The sequence below is a fragment of the Malus sylvestris genome, chromosome 6, assembly GCF_916048215.2.
Source record: "Malus sylvestris chromosome 6, drMalSylv7.2, whole genome shotgun sequence".
Lineage (NCBI taxonomy): Eukaryota > Viridiplantae > Streptophyta > Magnoliopsida > Rosales > Rosaceae > Malus > Malus sylvestris.
Window position 1 is genome coordinate 26625326 of NC_062265.1, and position 25490 is coordinate 26650815.

Below are 25490 nucleotides of genomic sequence, written 5' to 3' on the forward strand. Positions count from 1 at the left end.
CGCCGGACTGTCTCGGACTGGACTAGCTGCCGGGACTAAGCTGGACTGGCTTAGACTGGACTAAGCTGGACTAACTTAGTGAAGCGTTTGGTGTAATGTCGGACTAAGAAGCAGGATAAGAAAAACAGTACTGTTCACCAGATTTGTGTTTGCTTAGACTAGGACTACAAATTTTTGCCATTGTGTAATAGAGTAATGCTACAAATCTCATGATATGGGTTAATTGGAGCATATTTTTGCCATGTGTATTATGAATCTTAAAAAAAATTGACAATTGTTTTGTTTCTATTACCTGCTAATAGAATTGGGTTTAATTTGCAAATGTAGCTTGGTTTAAACTCTATCACCCAACAGAAGAAAAATAATAGTGCCCAATACATGCAACTTCAACAAATACAAGTACATAAGAAGATCTCCATAATTTAGAAAATCCTAGTTAACATTAGTTAACATTAGCCAAAATAGATCTCCATAATTTACAAAATGGCTAGTTAACATAAGCCAAAATACTAGTGCAAAGCTAAGTTATAAGCCATAACATAAGATTGTATGATTAATAAAATACATCCATGTTAACATTAATAAAATACATCTATGTTAACATTAGCCAAAATCCTTATCCGCTTGCGTTGTCGCTTAAAAGCCTTTGGACGAACACTTTCTTGAGTTCCGGTTTGATTGCCCTGAACACTGCCACATTTTTTGGTTTATCCAAAATAAGAGACAATGCATCAATTTGATCCATAGGAGAGAGACCCATTGCTTCAAGTTCATTAGCTATGTCAGTATGATCTGCAGTACCTTGAACTAAAGCTTCAGTTACCATTTGCATCCTCTTCCCACTTTCAACATAAAAATCTTTCAGTCCACTGATAATTGCCTCGGTTCCATCACTTGAACTTCCCACAGCTCTTTTCCTCTTTCTTTGGCTATTTTCAGATGGGGTGCTTTGTTGGCTTTGTTGGTTCATTGAAGAAACAAAATTTTCACCTCCAATATCACTTTCACCAACATGATCATGACTTTGTTCCTCCACCATTTGAGCAGGGGTTTCGGCTACATTACCCGTAGCCCGATCTTTTCCAAATATATATGCAAATCTATCAAACAGTGGAAAAGGTTTGCTTCTCCATCCATCGGCTTCTTTATTTCTCTAAGATTATATCAACATAGCAAAACTAAAATTTAGCATGCGTAACAAATATAGCAGCAATAATATAACTAATGTATAAATAAAATAGGATATGAACCTGCACATAAGTTTGCCATGAGTCATCACTGTCAACTTCAACGCACTTTTTGACATCATTCCATGCAAATCCACTTGTGTTTATCATGTCAACGACCATACTATATGTTTTTTTCCATTTCTTCAACTTGGACTCAATATGTGGATTTGCCTTTATATTTGAATGAGGACATAAAACATTGACAGCTTTTGCTATTTCAACCAAAGTACCTTGTTTGAAAGCACCGGTGTCACACCGTTGCTTCCGAGCAACAAAATCCTCAAGAACTCCTAGTAATACTTCTTCCTCAAATGCTTCCCATTTACGCCTTCTTCCTTTTGGCTCTTGAGTAGCATTCAAAATATTTTCGTTATCCATACCTAAACAAAAAATATTTTAATGAAGGAAAATACCATACAAATAATCAATTTGCATAATATCCAATCAACTTGCATAATATCCAATTAATTTGCATATCATCCAATCATTGTGCTAATATCTAACAAATGAATGATAAAAAGGAATACTAAAATAAAATGTTATCATTAACACATATAGCTAGTTCGGTTGCTGGTTCCTAATTGCTCTCCACTCGTTATACATTTCCTGAGCCATATCATTCCTCTTTGCAGTCCACTGGTCAGATGTTTGAACACTACCAACATATTCACCTTCTTCTGTATTTTGTCCATCTTCTATTATTGGCAAATTCTCCATTGGATCTACAGACATCTCTTGCCTAATAAGATTGTGTAGTAGGCAACAAGTGGTAATTATTCGACCTTGTGTCCTTATCGGATAGAAAGATGGACTCCTAAGTATCGACCACCTTCCTTTTAGCAAGCCAAAACAGCGTTCAATTACATTCCTTGCCTTAGAATGCTTCATGTTAAAATATTCTTCCTTATTAGAAGGTGTTCGTCCCTCCCATTCAGATAAATGATAAGGTATTCCTCTATAGGGTGCAAGGAATCCTTCACCATTTGTATAACCACCATCTACAAGGTAATAATAACCTAATGAAAAAAAAAAACAGACCTTATTAGTGTTTTGTAGTTGACAAACAGAACTAGACCTAACTTACAAAGTTGAGACTAAGTAATAGTCTTACCCGCTGGTACCTTAAAACCATTAGGCCTACTAATTGCATCATGTAGCATTCTAGAGTCTGATGCGGAACCCTCCCACCCCGGAAACACATATATGAACTGCATATCTCCTGAACACACACCTAACACATTAGTTGCGACTCGACCCTTTCTTGTTCGGTATCTTGGTTTGTCAATTTCAGGTACATGCACATCAATGTGTGTTCCATCCAATGCTCCCAAGCAATTCTTAAAAAAAAAAAAAAAAAGTTTTTGTTAATTTATACAAAGGGAATGAAGAGTTAAAGCTTAGGGAAAATGAAAAAAAATTCTCATCATACCTTAAAACATCGCCACCTAGGATCTGTAGAATCAATAGGCACAGGTTGAGGGACTTTTAGTAGGATACCTTGTAATCGCAAAATTCCTTGCAATACGCTATTGAAATACCTACTTATAGTCTCTCCCGACCTATAAAATCTACCGCCAACACTACGATTCTTAGTATGATGTGCTAATATTTGTAAAGTCATACACACCTGCTCCTCTACAGACACCAAACCATCAGTTTTTACCCTCCCATCTTGACGAAGTAAGTCACATAATATGCCAAAAGTCCTTCTATCCATTCTCAATTCGTTGACACATTCAGTATCAGTATTCCCTATTATACCATTCAGATAACACAAACTAATCTCTCGTCTAATAAGTGAACGGTTAGTCAATGTGGGTCGTTCAACATGTCTCTGTTTGCCACGTAGCATCATCAACACAAGAATCGTACAAATACAAATTGTCTCCAAATAAGACATCTCTAACAATAAGATCAATAAAAGCTTCCTTCGATCCATATCTATCCAAACAAAAAAAAAACAAAAAACAAATTAAGGACATTATATATGTAATATTTACTGTTATTAAGGGTGATGGAAATGAAGTGATTATAATACGAAATGAACTAGATCAAAGTAACTAGCGAAGTCACAATCTGAGGCATCAAATATACGGGTGGTGTTGGAAAAAAAAAGTTATCATTAACCCGAGGCAACAAATATACAGGTGGTGTTAAAAAAAAAAAGTTATCATTAACCCGAGGCAACAAATATTGAGGTGGCGTTGAAAAAAAAAAGTTATCATTAACCCGAGGCATCATATTCAAAATGTTCTACTCTTATACATCTATAAACATGTGTCTAAGAACACTAGTATGAGGATTGCTATCATTGCTAGGCATTGCATGTGAAGAGGGAAATTAAAGGACACCTGTAATGCAGTAGCCTTAGCCTTAGCCTTCCGTTTATGCTCCTCTTCTCTGCAACCAACAACCACAAAAAATTGCAATTCAGCATCAACCCCACACAATACAAAACATTCACATTGTAATATCATGGTTATAAACCAAGTACACACACACACACACTCATGGACAAATGTGCAAAATACACATACATACTCACACTCACACTAACACACACACACGGACATACACACTCTCACACACTGACATAGACTCACACACACCCTGCATACATACATACACACACACACACACACACACACTGCATACACACACACACACTGCATACATACACACACACACACACACACTGCATACATACACACACACACACAGCATACACACACACACACTGCATACACACTTACACACACACTGCACACACACACACACACTGCATACATACACATACACACACACACTGCATACACACTCACACACACACTGCACACACACACACACTGCATACACACACACACACACACACACACACACACTGCATACATACACACACACACACACACACTGCATACACACACACACACACTGCACACACACTCACACTCACACTTACACTCACACTCACACACAAACACAGTCACACACACACACACACGGGGACAGAGTGCAACACACTCTTACCCTCACACACACACTCTGTTTTTATACTCACACACACACTCACACACAAACACAGTCTCACACTCACACTCACACTAACACACACACACGGACATACACACTCTCACACACTCACACTCACACACACTCACACTTACACTTACACTCACACTCACACACAAACACAGTCACACACACACACACATGGGGACAGAGTGCAACACACTCTTACCCTCACACACACACTCTGTTTTTATACTCACACACACACACACACACACACACACACACACACACACACACACACACACACTCACACACACAAACACAGTCACACACACACACACACGGACAGAGTGCAACACACTCATACACTCACACTCACACTCACACAGGTTACACACTCACACCCACACAGGTTACACACACACAAACACACTCACACACACACACACACTCACATACACACACAAACACAGATTACACACACATACACGGATAGATTACACACACACACTCACACACACATTTTACACACACAACTCACACACACATATTTTTACACACACAGGTTACACACACAACTCACACACATACACACAAACACAGATTACACACACACACACACAGACATATTACACACACATTTTACACACACAACTCACACACAGATTACACACACAACTCACACACACACACACACAGAGATTACACAGGTTACACACACACACACAGATATTACACAGGTTACACACAGATTACACACACACACACACACACACAAACACACTCACACACACACAAACACACAGACAAATTACACACAGTACACACAAACACACACAGAGAGAGCACACACCTGAGACTAATCTCAATTTCATCTTATGAAAACCCCAAATTCTAATCTCAATTTCACCTAAATATCAAAACCCTAATTTGTTCAATTGCAAATCCACTTGTATATTATGAATTTCTCAAACCCAAAACAACAAAATCAAATAAACCTCAGTTAATATCACAAACAAATCCACACAAATCGACGAAAAAAATCCAAGATTCGAAGCTTACCAACTTAAGGCAGATGACAGCGACCAGATGCTGTAAGGACGACGATGAGCGTGAGGACGATGTGGGAGCACGGCAAGGACGACGACGAGGGCAGACGCAGAGATGAGGAGGATGTGGGATGTGGGATGTGGGAAGACGCAGAAAATCTATCGATGGTTTCTCTGGCTTACGAGTCCGCCCGAAATTGGGATCCCTCGTGAAGAACGGCTAAGCCCCCCCTTAGTCCTAACGAATCCCACCTAAGCTCATTAAAGCTAATCCCGGTGCCCACCAAACACGGGACTATAGTCTAGTCCAGTCTAGTCCCAGCGAATCCTGTCAAACAAACGTGCCCTTTAACTATAAGGACAAAATAAATGGTAAAGTGAATAGTACCAGGATTGACTTTTTAGTGTAAAAATGTGATTTTTGTTTAAAGTGAACAGTACCGAGAACTTTTCGTTAAAGTTAAAAAAAAAGAAGGCAAAACCCGAAGAGAGAACGAACAACCAAAAGAAAAAACAAAAAAGAGAAAGAACCGGTTGACATAATGACATACTTGTAAATAAAGGGAAGTTTATTTCTAACAGAATTGGCTGAAAGAATAGCATTGCTGTTAGGGGCAAAGGTGGAAAAAAAATCATTTCGTTTTGGGCTTTTTGTTCAGCCCATGTGTGTTAAATGTTTATGAGTATGATATAGATTAGTTTTATCCTTATGATTAAATATGAAGCCTTTTTTATTAAATAATAGTATATGGTGGTTTTTTATTAAATTAAACTTAGCTCAAACCTTTTTCATTAAAGCTCTTTTTTTAATTTTGGCCTTTTCAACTTCCAACAAGAATTATAGCATTTTCAAAATAGATGTCAAACATTCTTAGGTGTAGATTTCACATATATGTCATAAAAAAAAATCCTTCCAAAGAAATGTTATTTGTAAATTAAATTTGAAGTCTTTGTGATTAGCCGTCAAATTTGACATCAACGTCAATTTTATTTTGATTAGTTTAGTGGTGGGTCCCTTATTCAACTATCATTTTAGTCTATAAAAATTTTATTTCAACAATTTTTTAATATATACAACCAATTAAAGCTCTACATTAATAAAAAAATAATATTTGACAATTTGGTTAGACAAATACAAAATTTGACATAAAACTTTAGATTACCACATCAACCATTAATTATAATTTGACTGTTATATTTTCACATTTTCATTGGGGGTAATCAGTGGCGAAGCCAGGAATTTTCGAGAGGAGGAGCGGAATTTAAAGAGTGCAATGTTAAAAAAATGGCAACAACCAAATCCTTTTACATAATAATGTCTTCCATAATTTACCAATATCAATAATGGGAAGGACTACCCATAAATTCAAAGGAGGACTATCCGGAATATTTGAAGGATTTAAGCACTGTTTCTTATTGTATCGTTTCATTACATAACTGTATAATGGGAAAGAAAAAGTCGTAATACTCTTAATCCTAGAGTAAAATATACTATATGACTACTAACTAATTAAACCAACAATTCAATTAATTAATACCAATAATCATATAAATTATTCCAGAAACAAAAATTCAATCAATATCGATAATTAATTAATCAATAATCAAGAATTCAATTTCTACCCTAAACAACAATTTCATTCATAAATAATCATTTGTATGATTCATATCTCTAATTAATAATCAATAACTCTATTAGTGTATTGCTCTATGATTCTATATTAATTAAACAAAATTGTATTAATTATCAATTAGAGTTAACAATATATAAATTTAGAAATTAAAATTTTGGGAGGCACAAAACACACCTATGTGCTTTCTGATTGGTTTTCAAAAGGGGGTGGGACTGAACAGTGTGAACGCAAAGATGTAACGGGGGACCAGTGGTCCCCACTTAGTTTTTTTTTTTTTGTATTCAACTAAATGGAACTACGACATTGCCTAAGGAATATTTTAAAATTTTTCCAATCATTAACCGAAATGGCATCGTCTAACTTAAGGATTTTCCAAAAAAGATTAAAAAACCTTGATGTATAGCAGAAACCCAGAAACCTAATAGCAGGCCGAGCACCATCACTTCTGGCTAGACTAGAGGGGCGGAACCACCGCTCCTAGACTTGATTTCCGGTGATGGGAGGGGCGGGCGCCCCTCCTTGCCCATGTGTAGCTTCGCCATTAGGGGTAATGATAAGAAGACCAAATTTTTAAACAAAATTTTGTAAACCAAATGATATGGTTGTTAATAATTGGATGGGTAATGCTAGGGAGACAAATTTGTAGACAAAATATTATAAACTAAATGATATGGAAGTTAATGATTGGATTATTATTTAACCATTAATAAACGTGTTGATTCCTATTGGTGATAAATCATTTAGTTTGCAAAGTTTGTCTACAAATTTAGTCTCCCTAGCATTATTCTAATTGGATTACTACTCAAGTGTTGATTAACATGCTCATTCTTATTGGTGACACATCATTTGATTTGTAAATCTGGTTTAAAATTTTAGTTTATCTAACATTATCTTTCCATTGAAGATGGTCTTAACTGTTTCCCTGAAGGATTAGCTACGTTATGAATTGAAAATTGTTACCAAATAACAATTATGTAAACTTAATTAATACATTTGCATCTACAAAGCATGAAAAGTAAACATTTAAGTAATATTTGTATATCTTTCTTCTTCTTCTTCCTTCTTCTTCTGGGTTGCAGGGGTTCGATCATTCAATTTTTTTTTCTTCTTCTTCTTCTTCCTCCTCCTTCTCTTTCTTCTTTTCTTCTTCTTTTTCCTCCTTCTGGTTCGGTCATTTTTTTTTTCTTCTTCTTCTTCCTCCTCCTCCTCCTCTTTCTTCTTCTCTTCCTCTTCTTTCTTCTTCTCTTCTTCTTCCTCCTCCTTCTTCTTCTGGGTTCGGTCCTTTTTTTTTCTTCTTCTTCTTCTTCCTCCTCCTCCTCTTTCTTATTCTCTTCTTCTTCTTCCTCCTTCTTCTTATGGGTTGCAGGGGGTTTGGTCCTTTTTTTTTTCTTCTTCTTCTTCTTCATCCTCCTCCTCTTTCTTCTTCTCTTCTTCTTCTTCCTCTTCTGGGTTCGGTCCCTTTTTTTTTTTTTTTCTTCTTCTTCTTCTTCTTCTTCTTCCTTCTCCTCCTCTTTCATCTTCTCTTCTTCTTCTGGGTTGCAGGGGTTCGGTCCTTTTTTTTTTCCCTTCTCCTTCTTCCAATTTCAGGTTTTTTTTAAAAAAAAAATTATTTTATTTGCCACGTGGCAGACATTTGGCAGCCACATGGCATATATGTGGCAGCCACGTCAGCATTTAACAGATCCATGAATGGAAAATGTAACGGTTGTATGAAATTGAAATAAAATAGTACTTGAGGTATGAAAGTGAAATGTTTTAAAGATGTTGTATAAGATTGCAATAGACCTCAAACCTGAGAGGCTACTATGTAATTTACCCTAATTTTTAATGATTTTGATGTATAAATAGACTTTTTCATGTATTTATGGTTGGTTTGGGATTGTTGTGCTTTAAAACAAAGCAATTTATTAAAAAAATCAAGTACATCAAATGTGTTTGGTAAAATAAAAAAAAATGTTTTTTTTGAAAAAACTGTTGTCAATGACAGTAAAAAAGTATAGAAAAGTAGAAGCAGAGTCTACATGCATCTAAAAAAGCGTTTTCTTTTTGAAAGCATAGTAATCAGTGAGCATTTAATGAAATTTTCAAATGGCAAGTATAACCCCACATATTTTACAAAATTACAATCATTGCCCATACATTATTCTCTTTGATAATTATTATATCACATTAATAACCATATCCTTTTTTGTCATTTAACATATTCATAAAAATTTATATAAAAATTTCCCAAACACTCAGACACTATTTTCTTTGTTAAAAGCACTTTTACCAAAAAAAAAAGAGTTTACCAAACACTCAACAACTTTATTTTACAGCTGTCTACTTTCACAGCACAGTATAGAAGCGGTTTATTTTATTTTATTTTATTTTTATTTTTATAAACACAGCAATACCAAACCAGCCTTCAGTGAATATTTTTTTATATATACCAATGTAAAAAGGGGGAGACCCTGCTTCAGAAAACTCTAGAGCCCTACTTTAAAACCTCACCTAGGGCACCCAAATTCTTAAGGTTGGCCCCGGATTTTGTCAATATGTTCACGTATGTTTATTGTTTTGCATATGCGTATGCGTATGTACAAGTAAATTCGACGTTTAGTAGAGATACAAATTATAATGCTGGTCCCATAAAATTTTCTTTTACATATGGATTGAACAAGTGGTAATAAGTGATAATTTGAACTAGCTAGTGGCTAGAGCCCTCCTAATTAAGATTCAGTGTACCAAATTTGGATGATAGAGTTGCACATGAGATAGCTAGCTTGCCATGCGATTAACTTCGTATTATCTCAACACATTTAGTAATAAGTAGCGGACAAGAATTGAAAGAAGATGGCTACATACAGGTCCTTAATTTGTGCGACACAGTCGACGGAGTCATGAGCTAACATATAAGAGCCAGACAAGATGCATGCTGACGTACGAATTATATTAAGTTAATTAGCTATATATAATTATAAGAGCCAGAGAAGATTTAGACACATAATTGCTAATTATAAGCTAATCTATCACATGCGTTGCTCCAAAGAGCTTGCATTTGGATCGGTAATTAATTAACAACCACATGCAGACTAAAGCCGTTGCATGCATGATGGACTACTAGCTTGTAGCTAGAGCACGTAAACAAAATATAATGTAAAGAGAATTTATGCAGATTATAACAGTGACATTATCGTTGTTGTACGAAAGTTCTTCTCTCCTTAATGACAGCCATGCAGTAGAACTTCCAAGACCTACTAGAGCATTTCCGCAATAGATAATGATGTTTAATTTCCCAATTCATATTTTTCATGTTCTCCATGTTCAATTATTCCAAGTTTGATTTTAGAGATTTTCTTTTATGCATCAATGTATATTTTTTTTGCTGTTGGATTCAGTTATTGAATTTTTAACCGATGTTCAACTTTTTATTCATTCTATAAAATTTTATAGACCGGAACATGATTATCTCTATTTTTTTATTTATATGTGAGATTCATACTCTCAACATATATACATATTGTAACAGTGATATCTTCGTGGTGAAAAAGTACCCTATCCTTCCGATACCCATGCTAGAGCATTTCCACAATAGAAAATGAGTTTTACTTTCCCAATTCACAATGTCCATATTATCTTCAACAATTATTAACCAAAGTTTGATGTTAGGAATTTTTTAGTATGCACTAGTGTATACTGTATATTAAAATCCCCATTAAATTCTTGATTGTTGAATTCTTAGTTGCACGTTCAACTTTTTATCCATTCAGTATATTATATACATCAGAACATAATAGAATTTCCACGGATCTTATTAGTTCATGAGTTTGGCTTCTTAAAGCTATGAGGTGCCAAACATATATACATGCACCGATTGTAGTATTTTTTTTGCGGTATGTACTAAAGTATATGAGAATGGTGACAACATATCACAAGGACCCCCACACTTCACGCGTAAAAGACTCGTCACAGTCAATAGATTATATATGTGCGATTTACCACCATCAATACACATGCACCCACCAGAACCCACGCAGCACCAACCACTCAAAATTGCAAAAATATTATCCAAAGGCTGGACTGAAGGGACATCTGCAGGTTTATTTTGGAGGAAGAAGAAGAAGAACGGAAAACAAAGCAATGAAAATGTGCACAAAATATTATTGTTGCCAGTTGTATCTTTATTATTGGCTTCTAGCTAGTAGGTCTAGCTAGTCAACAAAGTGCATTTAATTGAAGATCACAGCCGTATACTTAAGCAAGAACCGGCCAAACTAGCTATTTAGAGCAAGTCCACCGTTGGACCTTGCTCGGGGGACAGGCAAGAGGAAAGGGCCCGAGGGTCAGTGGGTTCGGCTCCAGCGTTGGGCAGCCCAAGTGAGGGTGGGAGTTTGAGAGTTAGGCCCGTGAGGGATTGACAGCCCTTCAGCCCAAGGGGTGTGACGTCAGGCTGACGCCATGCTTGGCGTCGGTCCTTTTTTTAATTTTTTTTGTGTTAGGCGCGTGCCCCTCAAGCACGCGTGGGGGCGCGTCAGCCGACACGTTTTCAATCTGAATGACCCGCGCGCAGTGACCGTTGGGAAGCCACGTGGCTTCCCACGGTCCGTTCGATCCCAACGGCTCTTTAATACGAGCCGTCCGATTTCCAACGGTAATAAAAAAAAGCTGATTTAATATCAACCGTTCGATCTGAGATCAACGGTTGATGTTAATCTGCTTTATAAATTAAAAAAAAAAGAAAAAATAGTTTTAAAATTAAGAAAAGTTACCGTTGTGACACGTGGCACAATCTGGAGTGTTGGAATTCAAATTTTTTTTTTAAATCCAATGGCAGAGATTAATTATTTGAATAAAAAAATTAAAAATTGTAAAAAATTAGAAAAAAATATCTGAAAATTAAAAAAAAAATGTTTCTACTTTTCTATAATAGTCTTATCGAAATGTATGACCAATAATAGTTGTTTTGGGTAAATGACACGTGGCGTAATGAGAACGATTTAAAATATCTTATTTGAAATTACAAATAAATTTATTTAGTATTATTTTGTAAAAAAATAATAATAATATTTTATTGCCTATTGTCAGGGTTATTCAAGTGCAACTGTGGAGATGCAAAAGGCAGTTACTGTTCACATGGTGGATTGAATAGTGGATTGCCTGGAGGGAGGGCTCCAAGGGTGGAGTTGCTCTTAAAGAGGTGGACGGCCAAGATTGATCAGTTTCAGACCGACAAATCTTTTAAGATATATTTTTCTTCAGGAATTGATGGATGTAAATTTCTTATTAGAAGATGAGGAGATTAAGATATATTTTGAAAGTATTGGCCGGGTGTAAATTTCTTAGACATATATTATTTCCAATTGGAAACTGTGATATCTTCTACTGTACTTTTTAATACGAAAAACTATCAAAACAACTACGTACTGACGGACCAATCTTTTGAGAGGATTAAAGTAGGGCAATAAGAGCCAAGTTAGTAATTAGATAATATTGTTCAACGGGTTTGGATGTTATAGTGCATGCTTTGTATTTTTTGGATCCAATTTAAAATTAAGGGATGCTAAGTAATTTAGCTATATTCATCAGTTTTTTAAAACTAAAAATTGGATTAAAATGGATACTATTATTTTAAACAGCCCCTAATAATATACTTATACGGTTAAATTTTGAAAACAGTATAAACTATGTAGATCTTTTTCATATACGGGTACATACGTAGTTTAAATGAGTAATGTTACACTTATCATATTTTTTTATATCACATTTGAACCATTTGTATAAGGCTAAATCGCCAAAATGGTCCCTGAGATTTGCATAACTCATCGCTTTGGTCCCTGAGATTCCAAATCGATAAAAGTGGTCCCTAAGATTGTCCACCATCCATCATTTTTGTCATTCCGTTAAAAACTCCGTTAAGTGTCCCGGAGCTCTTGGCCGGAAGTTTTGGCAATTTTCAAAACTTCATAAGTCAATCGTTTCTTAACCAAATTCGACCCATAATATATCAAAATGAAGATAGGAAAGTGTAGAATAAGATTATACCTATTTCAAAGCCTAATGGTTGCTGGAGATGGCCGGAAAATAGCCTCAAAGTTTACTGGTCCGAGCGAAAACTTGAAAACTCGCCAGAAACTAGGTAAACTTTAAACGTTCATAACTTCTTCAATACTCAACGAAATCAAGTTATTCAAAAATGAAAATCATACTTCTCGACGAGACTAAGAGAATGGTACCTTTTTTGATGGCTAAATCGCCGTGGTTTGGCCAGAAAACAGCTCGAAAGTGGCTGTCTTGGTCTCGAGTTAGCCACTTTCGAGCCGTTTTCCGGCCAAACCACGGCAATCTAGTAGTAAAAAAGGTACCATTGTCTTTTTCTCATCGAGAAGTATGATTTTCGTTTTTGAATCACTTGATTTTGTTGAGTATTGAAGAAGTTATGAACGTTTAAAATTTAACCAATTTTCGGCGAGTTTTCCAGTTTTCGTTCGGACTAGTCAATTTTGAGGCTATTTTTCGGTCATCTCTGGCAACCATTGGACTTCGAAATAGGTATAATATTATTCTACACTTTCCTATCTTCATTTTGATATATTATGGATTGAATTTGATTAAGAAACTATTGAGTTACGAAGCTTTGAAAATTGCCCAAACTTCCGGCCAAGAGCGCCGGGACACTTAACGGAATGACCAAAATGATGGATGGTGGATAATCTTAGGGACCACTTTTATCGATTTGGAATCTCAGGGACCAAAGTGATGAGTAATGTAAATCTCAGAAACTATTTTGGCGATTTACCCTTTGTATAATAAAGGCAAGGCTCACCAACACTTGTACAACAATTGTAGAAAACTGTAATTGTGAAATGGTTATTTTTTATTTGGTAAAATGTTGATTGTGCATTTTATCCGTTGCTGAGGACAAGGGACCACTGTTATAATATAAAAATAAAACAAAATGAAGGAAAAACAAGGCCATGATTAGAAAATCTGAACGAATGAATGCCCTTCATGGCAGTGTATGCATGGCACAGAGAGCTCCTAAAAATACCTTACAATTCACGAACCCAGTCCATGATGACGATGGTGATGCTTTTTTCAATTTACATGCAGAAAGAGAAGTGAACGCAAAAACACAGAGCTTCCCCTCAGGGCCTCTCAATTTCTACAAATCGTACTTCCAAAGTTGAAGCCAAAAGAGCAAGCAAAAGAACCCTAAGACTTTTACGTGACATGTACACGTACCTACCTGTGCACTCTGGTTCATGCGCTTCGCTTTTAATCGCCAAAAGGCATTCTATGTTGTGATTCTTCTAAAACTACCAAACTATTTTAATCTACATGGGAAGGACATTTAAATTGATGAATATAGTGCAAGAAGGTATAGTGTTTTAATCAATTGACTTAATTCACATGTGATTTTTTTAAAGATCTTTTAAGTAACGAGTCACATTACATTTTTCGTTAACAATGTTCTGAAAATCGCAAAACGGTAGTTGGTGGCGGAAAGAAAAATCACAATTGTTTTAGTGCCTATGCCTCATTTTAGAACACTCAATAAGTGGAGATGATGCTCACTTTTAGTTGTTAGAGTTATGTAGTTTACTTAAACTTGCAACTAAGGATGATCAAATCTTAAATATATCAACATGTGACGGCTGTACATGTGGCCCAACTGTCATGCAAAAATGCCTGTCAAACGACAATGTGACAATCTTGATCGACCGGCAATGCAAAAATAGGGTAACCACAAGTGCGGCTAACCGCTGTAGAGATCGAAGGTTTTGTATATTATTGTGTGTAGATGGACCAACACTAGGGAACCTAAATCTTTATCGGACATGGCCTAAACGATTAATGGGGGACCTTAAGTCTCCAAGGACATGCTCTAAGAATAGGGAACCTATAGCATTGACGGTGGTCATAATTACAGACCCATGTTTAATTTCTGGATAACAATATCACTGAGTGTATATTGGCTTATATAATGATTGACATGTCAAATGATACAAAAGAGTACCAGTACTCCTGTTTCCGAAAAAATTAAAGTTGTAATTTTCTTTTGAAGTCAAATTTCCGTTTTGTAAAAGGATAGTGCTATTTACACATCTCTTTTTATTACTCACACACTCTTGTTAATTTTTATTTATTGCTCTTCTTCAATTCGTTCATCCGATGGCTGAAAATTGAGACGGATGTATGAGAGGTGAAAATGAGTGTGTGGATAGTAACATCCCTTTGTAAAAATGTGTCTGCCATATACCCTGTGAGGCTATGACAGAGTTCAGCCATATATGATCTTGGTCAACTTATTAATGATCAAATTTGCGGAACTCTTATACAAATACAAATGTGTTTGTATCATTAGATTGACGATCACCTTTCTCTATTAAGGTATGGATCAATACTGCATTGTTTAAAAAGTCTTCGAACACAATGCGAATCTATTGGAAGCTAAGGAACTTTTTCTTTCAAAATAGATGAACCCCAATATCTCAAAAAAGAAGCTAGGTACAACTGCAAGGATGAGGGGCTAGGAGTAGGAGAGGCATATGCTTTTGGTAGAACAAGAAAAAACGTTGGACCATAATTTCAAGACAGAGGCAGTACTTCACCAAACTGAAAAATATCATCATAGCTAGCTCTTTAGCTCAAATAATTGTAGAAGAAAGAGAAGCAAATTAAGGGTGAATGCTCAGTGTTTCCCCTCTTTCTTATTTATTTATTTTGTCATTGATGACACCCGTCGATCGGTTGCTATTAGTTTCTGACTGCATAGTGCTATTTTTTCTGCTCATGTACATGGACATTTTTATTTTATATCACATTTAACCAAGTAGCCGGTACAAAAGATGCCCCAGCTGGTACATACTATTTTCACATTTAACCAAATAGCCAGCATAAAAGATGCCATGATTTACAGAATATGATTTAAATAAAAAAATCTCTCTAACGTTACTCTTAAATAATATATGGCCATAGTTGATAATATAAGCTTAAATCCTTATCAGCCATTCGTCTTTTTTTGTTTCTCTTTTATTTTATTTTCTTTTCTTTTCATACACAACTGTATGTATATTTATGTAGAGAGAGAGAAATAAGAAAGAAAGGGATTGATGAGATAAGACTGGTGTAGAGAAAACATTTGCATGCGAATGAGTTACCGAAAGATTTTATACACCTTTTGGATGTGTCTCCCTTCTCTCCACTCCCCCCTCCTCATCTTTATATGAGCCACTTCCCACTTAGTTTCTCACAGAAAACCCACCTTTCTTGACTTGCTTTTCTCTCTCTACATCTCGTCTCTCCCTCTCTCTCTCTCTCTCTCTCTCTCTCTCTCTCTTCCGTATATCATATCACTTTCTTTCATATAACACTCTCAACCATTTTTCCAAATTTTCAAAAGCTCTCTGTCCAGATATAGTATACATGGCAGCCTTTTCATACCAAAATCTCCACCACCTTTCTCTCCTTGACTCAATTTTCTTGCCCAACGCTCCTACTACCAATAGCATCAACACTGACAGTAACTTCTCTCAATCTTTTTACCCATCTGAGCCTTTAACCCAGGAAATTCAAGCTGATAATAATTCAAGAGCTGTTGAAAGCAGCTGCACTATGGATCATAGCTCTACTAAGGTTGCTTTTAGTGACAATGAGAATGATCCTTCTGTGACCAAAAACAAGAGCACAGAGTCCTCAACTGTTGTGGACGTGGATAGGATTGAAATTGGTGATCAGGTCACTCAGAAAGTGACTCCTATGGGCAAGAAGAGAAAATCCAGAACTGGATCATCCTTCAATTCTGCTCAATCCAAGGTATTTTCATAATCTATTATATATACATGTATATATACGACCCATTTCTTAGCAGGGATCCCGCTTTATTGTAGCAAAAAATCTTAATTTGTAGGAATTTGGGGGGTGGGGTGTTTAATGGTGCTGTGTTCCATTAGGGTACTAAAGAGCAGAAGGGAAAGAAGCAAAAGAAGATTGATGGCGGTACCAAGAAAGATGAGGAAAAGAAGATTAAATCAGATGAAGAAGACCAGGTGAAAGTAAGAGAAGGACCTCCAACTGGCTACATTCATGTTAGAGCAAGGAGGGGTCAGGCTACAGATAGTCACAGCCTTGCAGAAAGGGTACACAAAATATGAAATTTCATTAAACATGCCCAACAGTTTATAATGTCCCAAAATTGCTATTGTGCCCACCATTTTATTATATCTGATAATTGTGTATTCTTTTTTTCTCTATTTCTTAGGTAAGAAGACAGAAAATTAGTGAGAGGATGAAGATGTTGCAAAGACTTGTTCCTGGCTGTGACAAGGTGGAACACCAGCTGCTCTCTCTTGCTTACTTGCCTTTACCCTATATGTATATATTATGTAATTTTCCTGACTAGATTCATCTGATTGGTTTTTTAAAATAAATTAGATAACTGGAAGGGCAGTCATGCTGGATGAAATTATCAATTATGTTCAGTCCCTACAAAATCAAGTGGAGGTACTGTTTGAAAGATATATAATATCCACACACATGTTAATTTATTATCTTTATTGAATATTTGATTTAACCAATTTTTTTTCTAATTTTTTTTTTCTTTTTCTTTTTCAGTTCCTCTCAGTGAAACTTGATTCTTTGAATCCAATGTTCTACGACTTTGGAATCGACATTGGTGCTTTGGTGGTCAAACCAGAGGTACATAGTAAAAAAGGATCAATTATGTTCAGTCCCACGTCACAATGTTTTCAAACATGGGAATGAAAATCTTCAATTCTTATCTCATGGGAATAGAGACACGAGATTTTCTTTGTCGAAAAATCTAATTCACGAACCAAAAAGTACTAATGTAATAACAATTTGGTTTTTATTGTTTTCCATGCAGAGATTGTGTAGCATGCAATCACCATATCAATCTGTGCCACAATGCAACCCAACACAGCCAACACCTTTTGCTGATACATCCACCAACATCACCGCCACCACTGCCGTTGCCGCTGCCGCTGCCACCACAAATAACAACTGTCCTTTTCTAGAAAGTTCAGCTTCACTTCTACTTCAAAGGCCAAATACCTTCTTTCAGGTATATATTTCTGACCTAATTTGTTAACCCAATTTCAATTTACCCTTTTAAAAGGAACTTTAACGAAAAGCACCCGGTACTGTTCACTTTAACGAAAAACCACATTTTTACACTAAAAAGTCAATCATGATACTATTCACTTTACCCTTTATTTTGTCATTATCATTAAAACTCAAAGTTTTCAAGCCCTTGAACAAATGTTATTCAATGAATTATTTGTTAATATTATTTCTCTAACCTGGAAGTTCATGGCAAAACATATATCATTTTCAGGACGGTGAGAGCTTGTTGTGGGATGTGGAAGATCAAAGACAAAGCTTTCTTAATCCATCTGGTTTCAGCAACAGCAACTTGTGTTCTTTCAATTAATTACAAGGCAAAAAAGCTGCCCCTCAAGCATACCAGCATATGGTTGGCTCTCATTTCCTGTCTCGTACTAAAAAAAACAAGTACATAATTATACACAAATTGATAAGATAACTAGTTAAATCAATTTAAACAAGTACCATGTACTTGTGTTTATTAATTAATTGTTTGAAACTTCTATTATACTCCGATGATTAGATATTGGTCATTGAATTCTTGATGAATGATCCGATTGCCAAAATCCTTGTGTAAAGAAAACCGAAGCGTACCCTAATTTTGTATAGGAGTGTGATATCTACACACCTCATTTTATTTATCACACATCTTTTTAATTTTCGACTATCGAATTGGATGAATTGAAGAAGATTAACGAACATAAATTATCAAGGATGTATGAGAAGTAATATAGAGTGTGTGTCGCACACCCTTTTTGTATATTGTCCACCTTGTTGACTCATATAACTTGGAAAGCTCTCTTATTTTTTCATTGGTCTTTCCAGTTTGTGAGGAGACAACAAGAAAGCAGCCAAAACAGAGAAAAAGAAAACCCAAACATGGAAAATGAATCAAAGGCTTAAGGTTGTTTTTTTAATCAGTTTCATTGGAGTCGGAGCTTGGAACATGAATAAAGGGCAGCAAGGAATACCAGTGGATGCAGAAGAACACAGAGAACGACAGATAGCAACCGACCAAAAAAAGACCATATCTTTTTCAAGATCACTTTGCCTTATTTTAAGCAATGCACAAATTCCAAAGTAGCCTAGCTGGAATTTTAATATGTAAAAACAGAATATATATGACCGTTTAATGTATTTGACCAATTCCTGTGGTTTCAGCTATTCTAGTTATTTCAGTTATTTTTTAACCTTCGTTTTTGTGGTGCGTGAATTGAGAAAGTAAAACCATAAAAGTAGGGTTGTTTGATTCTGTTGCTGTAGGTTAGTAGTTCGACATGACTGGTTATGCAGTTGTATGTGGAATTTTTTGGTATGATTTTGACTTTATTGTGAGACTCACGCTTCTCTGAGGACGTGAGGTTAATTCCCCCTATCCATCGACGTAAACGTAACGGTTCTAGGCAGCAGAAGCATCTGTTGAATGGAACAGTCTCCCTTTCAAATTTTCTTTCCCTCCCGTTCATTATTTGAACGGTCACGATTAAGGTACGTAAAAATCTTGTGCTCACTTATTTATAGGGAAAGAAAAAAAAATGAGAGAGGAGGGGAGAAATTTTAGAAAGAATAGAATCATACTCCTTGTTGAACATAACTGACCTACATCTTATTGACCTAAAAAAAAAAACATAAGATGCAGATTGACTGGTATTTATTAGGCTAAAGATTTATGCATTCTCGATTTAAAAGTGACAAAATTGTTATAATGTAGGTATACTTTAATGGCTTTGAGAGGGCGGGCAAAGAAGCAAACTAGTGTCCACATACGAGCTAGCTTGAAGTCATCATTATAAGTTTTTTTTTTATACGACATATGGCCGATACTGTGGGAATGAGAGAAATGGAATTCAAGACATCGGATATAAGTGATGTAAAACCATTTTGTGAATGACAATGAATTATGCCGAGAATAAATGAGGGAATAATTGATTTGACAATCAAGTTAATGAAATCTCTAGGATTCTCGGTGAGTTAAGGAAATAAACATATTGGAGTCCTAATTAAATGCGATCAATTATGAACCTTTGTTAAGTAAATAAAAGGAATAAGAGTCATGATGAGACTCTAATTGATTATATAGGATTTGGGTTTATATCCTTTCTGATAATAGGGAGGAATTTGTTGAAACCCTAGCTATATAACCTAAGAGCAGTCCCTGCTTCCATACCAACTGAAACTCACGAAAACTAAAAGCCTATTTCGATAGTAATGGTAGAGTTCATTGAGAGGTACTAAAAGTTGAAGACTACTTGTACTTTCTTTGCAAGGATCAATGGCTTCATCTTCATAATCACGTGTTCCATATTATACAGATAAGTTTAATATAATTAGTCAATCTTTATTTTAAATTGATTTGATTTGTTCGTGATCATAATGTCTTGTTGTGATTTTAGAATATATCTTATAAGTGAATCTCTTAACCAATTGAGTATTTTAATCAATGTTGGTAATATTTAAGACATTTCTTCAAAATCAATGTTCGAGAGCCTTAATGTTGCTCCTGTCAAGTAAATTTCATAAACCCGCACACTGCTTGGAAGTGATTGGTAAGAATTCGAGTGACTCTGTTCATACAATTTTGCAGAGGACCACATTCATTGATGTCTTTGAATTGTTCAGGTCATATGACAGTGATATGCTGGGTTGCAATTAAATGATTTTACCAAATAGACCAAGCAAGAAATAATTGTTCTGGTAGTAACTGAATCTAAGAAGTAAACAGCCCCAAGAAACATGGCAGACTTTATTGAAATTAGTGTTTAAAATATTTACGAAATTGTCGATAATTAAATATTTTCATAAATTTGCATATTCATATTTTAACATAAATACAAAACTCAATCATCGATATATATGTTATGCACAGATTTTATACACAAGCAAATTCAATCATCCCTTAAAATAAGACATCTCATACAATGATATATTTTAGAATTTCTCTTAACTTGTAACAAAAAAAAAGAAGAGGAAGAAAAATTATTAATGCAGATAATATCTGATATTGGGCTCCCATACTATCTTGCAGTTAATATTTGGTCACCTATTATGAAATAAAAACCAAATATTACACTTGAATTAATTATAATCATTGGTTGAGTTGAGTTACTAATTTACGATATATGGCCCAGTAAATAGCAGATATCCATAAATATAATTAGTGACAAATAGCTTAGTTTTGGAAATTCTCCTTTTTAAAAATGGATACATGCTTAAGTTAAGTTGGTTCTAAATATATGGTGGAAGACAATGCATGTGGTTTTTGTGTTCGACCTGCTTTTTACGTTGACCCACATGTTGTATTGTTAGTGGCAATTAGTCGGACACATCCAGTCTACTTGCATTGTTTCACCTCAATAAGAATTGCATATCCTTTGTCGGACACATCCAGTCTACTTGCATAGTTTCACCTCAATAAGAATTGCATATCCTTTGGGAAGAAAGTTAGGGTTTCACTATAAAATTAATTTGCAGTATGAAAGAATAGTTCAACTCTTCTAAATTCTTGCATGGTTTGGTCCTTTAACGATGTGGAACTTACTTCTCTTATTGCCAATTAATTTTATGGTGAAACTTCAACATGCTTCATGATATAAGAGCATGTTGGCCTACTTGTGAAGCCTAGCTAACAGTCACACCGACTTTACGTCATCCAATTTGTATTGTCCACGTGTTAAACTTGAAAATTTACCACAATTGAGAGTGTGGGTGAGAATGCGAGAACAAAGTCTCATATCACTTAGGGACCAAACCATGCAATAACTTAAAAGAAGTTGAACTCTTCCTTATATTATCATTTGGTTTTATAGTGGAATCTCAACTTTTTTTACTTCTAAAACACACCAAACTTCAAACACAGTTAATTAATTAACAGCATTCACCTACAAGACGTTTTGTGGTGTTCTCCCAATATATTTTGTATCGGAAAAGACGCGTATAGTTTTGCAGGCCAGTTCCAAAAAGAGAATAAAACTAAACTATTGTTTGGCAATTATGTTGTTCAATATTTGTCCCGACTTCCAGTCCCATCTCTTGAAGTTGTGGAACATGGTGAGGACTAGAATCAAACTGATGGATGAATCCAAACTTTGATTATTGCTTTTAATTACATTTTTTTTTATCTTTCACAGGTGTTCATGAATATAAATAGAAAAAGCATGATATATATGTTTAATTTATATGACATTAGTTGGTGTATTGTGAAAATTGATGTATACAAGGAATATTCAATGAGATAAATTCATTAATTGACTTGGCATGTACACTGCATATCACTTGCCACATCAAATAAGAGCTCGTTTGGATGTGCTTTTAAAATGACCGACAGCGCTTTTGGTAAAAATGGTTTTAGAACTAATCTTTGGTAAAAATGCAAGTAAATTCTGGAAAAACACTTAAAGTGCTTCTTGGAGAAGCACATAATTGGTGCTTCTTGCAAAAAGCACTTTAAGTGCTTTTGGAATCTAAAAACATTTTCTCTAAAAGCATTTTCAATCATTTTAAAAGTACATTCAAACAAACTCTAATACATCAATATGTAAAAATGTCCCCTCCGTAACATTTTTGTGCTTATCCCCAATCCGAGGGGATCGCTACCCACCCTCCCTCCAATATTTTGCCACGTTTTTATTTAACAAACTATGGTTATCTATGCATTTTAATTTCACATTCTCATCTAGTCCTTTATTTGTTTCATGAGCTTGCATGTGTATCAATTGGATAAGGCGGCCCACCGGGAGAGGGGGGGGGGTGTGAACAAATGAGGTGGAGAGGGAGATTGTGTTAAGAGACAATGGATTATTTGTGGAGCTGCCAGCTGAGCCGCTTCTAATATTGATGAAATTTCCAACTTCCCAAGTGCTCCAAGTGCATGCATGTCAATGACTGATGGGTCTGCATTTTAGCATTTCATGAAAATTCACACGTTGATTTTACATGCATTCTCTCTATTCTTTCAGTCTCCAAGTACCGTTTGCTGGTTATTTACTTTATTTTATTAAAGATTCAAAACTTTATGTATTATTATTTTAAATGAAAATATGAAAAGTCATATTCATTAGAGAAGTCATGTTTTTTATTAAGGGATGTGTAGAGTTTTATAAATAGTGAACTCCTCAAACAGAACAAAGGGTTAAAATATACTCAAATGTCTTCATTCTCTCCCTACTACAGTACTCATATAATCCTTATAATCTTTCTACTCATCTTGATCATCAATGGGCAATTGATCACTACTTCACACTCCGTATACCGTAATCGTGTTTATGGATTAGACACTTTGTGATATTCAAGGGTTGTATCTTGGAGTTATAGATAACCGTTATTACTGGCATGTAAGGAGGCGTCTACGGCTTTAGGACAGTGACAATACGCATCTCTTGATATCACATGCTAGATCATTCTTTACCTTTTCCTTTTTACTGCTTTATTTATTGATATATGTGTTTGATGCATTTGGGTATTATCTAATTAATTGAATTTACATGTGTATGATGATCATAATAATTTACTTTTATCCTACACCGTTTTCATTCTAATATTTAGTCATATATATGTTGTCTCTCTGTTTTTTATGTTTTTCACGGTCTTGTTCTTTTGGTTCTGGATGTCATTATTTGTGTTTGTGTTTGTGTTTGAGATGTACTAATTGCAATATTACCTGATACAGATTTTTGAACATGACGTTAGAATGATAGCTTTATGTTTAGAATTTGGTTGTTTATATTTTTTAAGGACCTTTTATCGTTTTAAATTTCGTCTCTTTTCCTAATAATTCTTAACTTCGCCATTATCTGCAGTAAGAACAAAATTTTACAATAAAGTTCACGCCCGCCCCATAGCAGAAAAAGAAAAGGAATAACTACCCCATACCAAAGGAACAATACATCAACGAGGCTGATTGTTTATCACATATGTTGGAAAATATTATTATTTAGATTTATTTTAATGTTTGGTATTTTGGGCTTAGCCCGTTAGTATTAGGGTTTGGTTTCCTTGCCTATTAGGGTTAGGTTATATATATATATATATATATATATATATATATATATATATATGGTACTTTGTAACTCTATAGAATAACAAGTTATTTACAATGTAGTCTCTTAGGTTTTTTGTAGCCATTCCAGCATTCTCGTTTGTTTAATAATATTTCTATTATTCTTGTTCGTTGCGCACTCTGATATTCAACTTGGTATCAGAGTGGGTATCAATTTGATTATTCTTGTTATTCGATCCTTAGGGTTCAATCCGTTCTCATGGGTATCAATTTGTTTGCCTTTGTCTTCGTTCGTTTTAGATTTGTTAGTTGGTATTGATTGTTTGCAAGGAAAAGACAAATGAAAGAGAAAAAAAAAAAAAGGTTTTGCTTGCAGAGGAGAAGATCCCCTAGCAAATAAAAAAGGGAAAGAAGGAGAAAAGAAGAGAAAAAAAAAACCACGTAAAGGAAAAAGAAGGAAGAAGGTGCGATGTTGCACCTCTTCGCCCATAAGAAAGAGAAAAAAGAAGGAAAAAGAAAAAAAAAATTGTTTGGAGTTTTTGAGGCCCTCACACAGGCAAAGAAAAAAAATATGTTTTTTTGTTTGTTTGCTCAGGTTTGTTTGGAAGCTCGCAATTGGCATTGGCATCAGTATTGATATTGATATTGGTATTGGTATTAGTATTGGTATTGGTATTGATATTGGTATTGGCATTGGCATTGGCATTGGTATTGGTATTGGTATTGGTATTGGTATTGGTATTGATATTGGTATTTGCATTGGCATTGGTATGCATCGGCACTGGAATTTGGAGTCTTGCATCCACATCTACTTTGGCAAACCCAAGTCTTGTACCGCCATGAGTTTGACGGGGGGTGTTGGAAAATATTATTATTTAGATTTATTTTAATGTTTGGTATTTTGGGCTTAGCCCGTTAGTATTAGGGTTAGGTTATATATATGGTACTTTGTAACTCTATAGAATAACAAGTTATTCACAATGTAGTCTCTTAGGTTTTTTGTAGCCGTTTCGGCATTCTCGTTTGTTTAATAGTATTTCTATTATTCTTGTTAATCTTGTTCGTTGCGTACTTTGATATTCAACTACATCTTCCACCTATCCTAGCTTCTATCTTATTACAAGCACTATAGTATTACGTTCTTCAATTTTGTTATAGGACATCTCGGTTTTTTTTCCTTTTCTTTTTTGCTATGGTGGGGGCATTAGTTTTTTTTTTTTTTAAATAAACGATGTTATCTACACTAAAACGGTGATGCATTTATTTTTAAATTTTGTTCTTACAGCAGACTATAGGAATGAGGACTGGTTGAGAAAAATTAAAGATTGCAATCAATTATTAATTAAGGAGAGAGAATAAAAAAAGAAGAAATGGTAAATTTTATTATTTTTATTTCATTTAATTAGTTTTTTTTTTCACAAAAATTTTCATTAAATGCATAGGTAATAATAGGTTATTAAATAGA

General features: G+C 35.0%; 3 protein-coding genes across 4 annotated transcripts; 1 reads left to right on the plus strand and 2 right to left on the minus strand.

The window, feature by feature from the left end:
* Positions 1-394: 394 nt before the first annotated feature.
* On the minus strand, positions 395-2379 carry LOC126625367 (uncharacterized). The gene is made up of 4 exons (XM_050294465.1): positions 2341-2379; positions 1901-2245; positions 1251-1609; positions 395-1153 (listed from the first exon to the last, which is right to left on the minus strand). Exons 2-4 carry the CDS (start codon positions 2115-2117, stop codon positions 617-619), a joined length of 1113 nt encoding a protein of 370 aa, XP_050150422.1. The 5' UTR covers positions 2118-2245; positions 2341-2379; the 3' UTR covers positions 395-616.
* LOC126625368 (protein ANTAGONIST OF LIKE HETEROCHROMATIN PROTEIN 1-like) lies at positions 2258-3725 on the minus strand. The gene is made up of 3 exons (XM_050294467.1): positions 3581-3725; positions 2659-3170; positions 2258-2566 (listed from the first exon to the last, which is right to left on the minus strand). Exons 2-3 carry the CDS (start codon positions 3166-3168, stop codon positions 2324-2326), a joined length of 753 nt encoding a protein of 250 aa, XP_050150424.1. The 5' UTR covers positions 3169-3170; positions 3581-3725; the 3' UTR covers positions 2258-2323.
* Positions 3726-16146: 12421 nt separating this feature from the next.
* LOC126626615 (transcription factor bHLH137) lies at positions 16147-19220 on the plus strand. 2 transcript variants are annotated; one of them, XM_050295986.1, is made up of 8 exons: positions 16147-16722; positions 16860-17045; positions 17168-17233; positions 17341-17409; positions 17521-17604; positions 17792-17989; positions 18263-18400; positions 18856-19220. In XM_050295986.1, the coding sequence occupies exons 1-7, from the start codon at positions 16333-16335 to the stop codon at positions 18356-18358; spliced, it is 1089 nt and encodes a 362-aa protein (XP_050151943.1). In that variant the 5' UTR covers positions 16147-16332; the 3' UTR covers positions 18359-18400; positions 18856-19220. The 2 variants fall into 2 exon arrangements, with proteins under 2 accessions (XP_050151943.1, XP_050151944.1); XM_050295987.1 differs by having other exon boundaries at positions 18952-19220.
* Positions 19221-25490: the final 6270 nt, after the last annotated feature.